General features: G+C 43.2%; 1 protein-coding gene across 1 annotated transcript in view; it reads right to left on the minus strand.

The window, feature by feature from the left end:
* Positions 1–4,912, minus strand: part of CTNNBL1 (catenin beta like 1) — a 166,661-nt gene extending 161,749 nt beyond the window's left edge. The window contains exon 1 of the mRNA XM_086330882.1: positions 4,785–4,912. Coding sequence (XP_086187008.1) covers positions 4,785–4,814 — 30 coding nt within the window. The 5' untranslated portion in view covers positions 4,815–4,912. The remainder of the gene's footprint in view (positions 1–4,784) is intronic.
* Positions 4,913–6,000: the final 1,088 nt, after the last annotated feature.

A 6,000-nucleotide genomic window follows, 5' to 3' on the forward strand; every position in this document is an offset into this window, starting at 1 on the left:
ACTGGATTCCAGACCGACCATCTTTTAGGAACAGGAGGAGTGGACACTGATCTTACAGAAAGAAAACTGCATGAACAGTGCCATGTAGAGAATGAACAGAGCTGGAAATAAGATCAGGATTCTGGTTTTGACTCCGGCCACTACCTTGGCCCACAACCTTTGGGAAGTCCCTTTACCAAAATGGGGTTCACTTTTCATTTGTACACATGTGGGTTGAATGAGGGTGTCTGTAACAACTCTCAAAATGGAATTCAAACTCCTTATTATGGCCCACAGCAAGGCCTCCATAGCTGGTCATCTGCCTACATCTCCAATTTCATCGCTTTTCATTCCCCTGCTCATTTACCAAGTTCCAGCTACATCAGTCCTCTTCCTGATCCTCTAACAGGTTGCACCACCTTCTACTTCAGAGTCTATGTACTTACTATTCCCTCTGTTTTGATTATTCTGTGCTTTTCACATGATTGATTCCTTCTCAACCATCTTACCATGTCCATTCTTCAAAGTCTTTCCCAGACCATATTATCTAAAAATAATAGGTCCTGTCTCCCACTTCCGTGGGTTATTTTCTTTAATGGTGCTGTCTGGGGCTTCCCTGGTGTCCAGTGGTTAGGACTCTGCACTTCCACTGCAGAGGGTGCAGGTTCAAAATCTGGTCGGGCAACTCTAAGATTTCACATGCTGTGCAGTGCAGCCCAACAATTTAAAAAATAAATAAATAAAGACAAAAAAAACCATCGCTGTCCAACAAAAATATATTGAAAGCCATAAGATTATATATAACTTTATGCATATATAACTTTAAATTTTCTAGTAGCCACATTTTAAATATGGCAAATATAACTTTAAATATATATATGACTTTTGCATATGATGCATATATAACTTTAAATTTTCCAGTAGCCACATTTTAAATTTAAAAACATTTTAAATGTTTTTAAGACGATAATACTAGTTTTAATAATTTTCTTTAAGTCAATATACCCTAAGCATCATTTCAGCATGGAATCAATATAAAAATAATATACTTTAGTCACCTTTTCATCACTTCCTTCACACTAAATCTTGAAAATCCAGTGTATACTTTACATGGGTAGCGGACCTCAACTCAAACTAGCCACATTTCAAGAGTTCACTAGTAACATGTCACCAGTGGCTGTATCAGACAGCCCAGTTCCATAGTATATCCTGTGTATCCTTCAAAGCACTTACCATGACCTGAACTTCTCATTCATTTACTCTTATCTTGCTACTTCCCCACCAGATTATAAGCTCCACAAAGCAAGAACCTTGTCTGTTTTGTTCAGTGCTGTATATCAATGGATACAGTGCCTTGCAAAGTACATACTCAATAAATATTTGTTGAGCAAATAAATGAACCTTTTCAAGCTTTAATGTTCTATGAGTGCTCTGCCACCTTAGTTGTGTCCAGCTCTTTGGAACCCATGGACTGCAGCCCACCAGGCTTCTCTGTCCACGGGATTATCCCAGCAAGAATACTGGAATGAGTTGTCAATTTCCTCTTCCAAAGGATCTTCCAGACCCAGGGATTGAACCTGAGTCTCCTGTGTCTCCTGCATTGGCAGGCACATCCTTTACCACTTGAGCCACCTGGGAAGCCCATTTTATGAGTAGTGTGCTCATGTGTAGGCCAAACAGGCATCAGAGTGAAAGAGTTAGTTGCTCAGTCATGTCCAACTCTTTGGGACTCAATGGACTGCCTTAGTTGTGTCCAACTCTTTGGAACCCATGGACTGCAGCCCACCAGGCTTCTCTGCCCATGGGATCCTCCAGGCAAGAATACTGGAATGGGTTGCCACTCCTTTCTCTAGAGGATCTTCCCGACCCAGGGATTGAATCCAGTTCTCCAACATTGCAGGCAGATTCTTTACCATCTGAGCTACCAGAGATATAACCACTCATTCAACCCACCTATCTCCATTCTTCTTTCACATCCAATTACTGTCTTAAAAAGGAAATCTCTTGGCTATATACTTCCTATTGCTTACAAGTTCTTTCTCATGATGTCCGAGTCTCCAAGGTCAGTACTATGTACAATATATTGGCTGAGGGAATTGCATGAATATAATTGCTAACATTCTTCAAACGTTTATTCTGTGACAAGCATTGCTCCAAACACTTCACATTTCACAACAGCTTCACAACAGACTTTTATGATAGATACTTTCATTGCCCTCACTTATAAAGATGAGGAAACCAAGGCAGAGAGAAGTTAAATATTTTGTTCCAGGTCACAGCAGTCAGGGAGCAGCAAAACAGGGATGCCAAGCAACAGAGCTCCAGACACATGGTTCCTAGTCCCCTATTCTCTACTGCAGAGCTGTCCAAGGAAAATGAAAAGCCAGCTATATATGTAATTTTAGTAGCCACACTAAAAGGCCAGTAGCAACATTTAAAGTCAACAGAAATAGGTACAATTTATTTTGAATATATTTTATTTTGCCCATTACCCATATACGATTATTTAATCAATATGATCAATAGTCAAAGTAATTGATATGATCATGTAATCAATATTAAAATTTTACTTTTTTATACTGATTATTCTAAGAGTCAGTCAGTTCAGTTCAGTTGCTCAGTCATGTCCGACTCTTTGCGACCCCATGAATTGCAGCACGCCAGGCCTCCCTGTCCATCACTATCTCCTGGAGTTTACCCAAACTCATGTCCATTGAGTTGGTGATGCCATCCAACCATCTCATCCTCTGTCGTCCCCTTCTCCTCCTGCCTTCAATCTTTGCCAACATCAGGGTCTTTTCAAATGAGTCAGCTCTTAGCATCAGGTGGCCAAAGTATTGGAGCCTCTGCTTCAACAACAGTCCTTCCAATGAACACCCAGGACTGATCTCCTTTAGGACGGACTGGTTGGATCTCCTTGTAGTCCAAGGGACTCTCAAGAGTCTTCTCCAACACCACAATTCAAAAGCATCAATTTATCGGCGCTCAGCTTTCTTCACAGCACAACTCTCACATCCATACATGACTACTGGAAAAACCATAGCCTTGACTAGACGGATCTTTGTTGGCAAAGTAATGTCTCTGCTTTTTAATACACTATCTAGGTTGGTCATAACTTTCCTTCCAAGGAATAAGCGTCTTCTAATTTCATGGCTGCAATCACCATCTGCGGTGATTTTGGAGCCCCAAAAAAATAAAGTCTGACACTGTGTCCACTGTTTCCCCATCTATTTGCCATAAAGTGATGGGACCGGATGCCATGATCTTAGTTTTCTGAACGTTGAGCTTTAAGCCAACTTTTCCACTCTCCTCTTTCACTTTAATCAAGAGGCTTTTTAGTTCCTCTTCACTTTCTGCCATAGGGGTGGTGTCATCTGCATATCTGAGGTTATTAATATTTCTCCCAGCACAGTAAACTGTGGAAAATTCTGAAAAAGATGGAAATACCAGACCACCTGACCTTCCTCTTCAGAAACCTATATGCAGGTCAGGAAGCAACAGTTAGAACTTGACATGGAACAAGAGACTGGTTCCAAATAGGAAAAGGAGTACGTCAAGGCTGTATATTGTCACCCTGCTTATTTAACTTATATGCAGAGTACGTCATGAGAAACACTGGAAGAAGCACAAGCTGGAATCAAGATTGCCGGGAGAAATATCAATAACCTCAGATATGCAGATGACACCACCTTACCTTACGGCAGAAAGTGTAATTTAACACAATTCAGACTAGTCTCATTTCAAGTGTTCAACAGCTGTATGTGGCTAGTGGCTACCATACTGGACATTTAAGAAGACCAAAGAAAGGTAAAACGGTTGAGCTGGGAGCCAAAAGACCTCACCTCTAATCAAAGCTCTTATTGAGTGACTTTGGAAAAGTCTTTTTTTACCCTCTGGGTCAGTTTCCCCACATGTATTCTGAGCAAATGGGACAAGAAGAGTCCTAGGGATCCATCACATGTGAGAAAGTCAAACATCTGCCAACAACTGCAATTAACATGTGTCCAACTTTCTGCACTTTAAAATCAGCTTTCATACTCATTGATTACAGTCCTCAAACTACCCTGCTGCTAAGTCACTTCAGTCGTGTCCCACTCTGTGCAACCCCATAGACGGCAGCCCACCAGGGTCCCCCGTCCCTGGGATTCTCCAGGCAAGAACACTGGAGTGTTCTTCTCCAATGCATGAAAGTGAAAAGTGAAAGTGAAGTCGCTCAGTCCTGTTCGATCCTCAGCGACCCCATGGACTGCAGCCTTCCAGGCTTCTCCGTCCATGGGATTTTCCAGGCAAGAGTACTGGAGTGGGGTGCCATTGCCTTCCCCGCAAACTACCCTAATAGGTAGCTATTACTGTCTCTGTTCTATACATACAGAAGTTGAGGCTCCAAGAAGACAACAGAACTTGTCCCAAAGCCACAGAGTCGATCAGTAGAGAAGCTGATACTCAAATGCAAGAAAGGCCAATGCTCTCCCACCACGATCATCAACTCAGTGACTTGAAGAAGAGAATTAAAGGGGAATGGTTGTGAAGATAGTCTGGGGCCTTCAGAAAAGTGAAAGGCAGTCAAGTCTCAGGGTAGGGTGAGAAGAGGCCCAGACTGAAGTTAAGAAGAGGTCCGGGCCTTGAGGATCGTAATGAATTGAAAGAACCCAGGAGAAATTCGAGGGAGGGACCCGGTTGACACGAGAAGTGAGAGGACCCAGGCCCAGGGAAGAGATGGGAGAAAGTGATATGAAGGAACTCTGGTCCTGCGATTCCTGCCTGGGTGAGAGGACGGTCCCCCCAGCCCTCCTCGACCCTCATACCTGGTAGCTCAGAAGTTCCCCAACGTCCATGATTGCAGTCTCAGTCAACACTGGCTACTCGGATTCCCTCCACTCACGACCAAACCGCGGCCCCCAGAGCAGCAGCTCCAGCCACACTGCCGTAAAGCGCCTGGAGCAGGGGCCGCAGAGCCAATGAAGCAGAAGTGCGCGCGACAAGCAAGCCGGCCACACTGCAGTAAAATGCAGCGATACTGCAAAGCGCCCTGCTTTTAACAGCACTACTTCCGCCCGGAACCTGAAGGGGGCGGGGAAAGGGGCGGAGACTTGAAGGGGGCGGTGCGTTAAGAGAAAAGAGTAAAGGAAGCAAGATTATTGCGCGCCCCCTACGTGCTGGGCGGAGCGCAGGGCAGAATGCACGGTGTTTCCCTTGTCCTCTCTTAATCCATTCAGTGACCTAGGCAGTTTTATTCCTCATTTTATTCTCAGTTCACAGAGAAAACTGAGGCATTGAACTGCACTGTCCAGTACTCTACCTACTAACCACATGTGGTTACTGAGGGCTTGAACTATGGCTAGTCTGAATTAAAATGTTCTTTAAGTGTAAAGAAAATACCCATCTGATTTCTAAGACTTGAGTTGATTACATGTTGAAGTTATACTTAGGGTCAAATAAAATATAAAATTTAATTTCACTTTACTATTTACTTCACCATTTCTGTTTACTTTTTAAAATGTGGTTAGTAGAAAATGTAAAGTACTCGTGTGGCTCTCTTTGTGGCTTCCATTCCATTTCTGTTGGACAGCACTGGCTCAGAAAGTGTAGTGTCCAAGACCAGACAGTTGTTAGTGCCTGCGAAACAGTTGGTGATGACATTTCCTTCTCTGGGCTTCTGTTTATTCATCTATGCAAAGGCCAGTGGAAACTGGATAATCCTGTTTCTACTTAAGTGGTGTAAATAGGTTTTCTGTAGGTGAAAGTTGCCCATCATTGGAAAAGAACTATTCAGAGAGTGCATCTGAGCTCCTGGGATTTAAATGTTTCTGTATTCAAAGAGAGCTAAGCCTCTCTGCTAGTTCCCTTGGCTATTAGTCTGGTGCTTTTCATGTTCATGCTGTCTGTTTTAGTCCTTTCAGGCTGCTATGGAAAAAAAAATACAGTGGCTGGCTTATAAACACCAGAAACTTATTTCTCGCAACTCTAGGGGCTGAGAAGTCCTAGATCAAGGCACTGGCAGTTTCCTTGTCTGGTGAGGGC

Source organism: Bos grunniens, chromosome 13 (genome assembly GCF_055505025.1).
Source record: "Bos grunniens cultivar Pamir isolate PY7600 chromosome 13, Bosgru_T2T1.0, whole genome shotgun sequence".
NCBI lineage: Eukaryota > Metazoa > Chordata > Mammalia > Artiodactyla > Bovidae > Bos > Bos grunniens.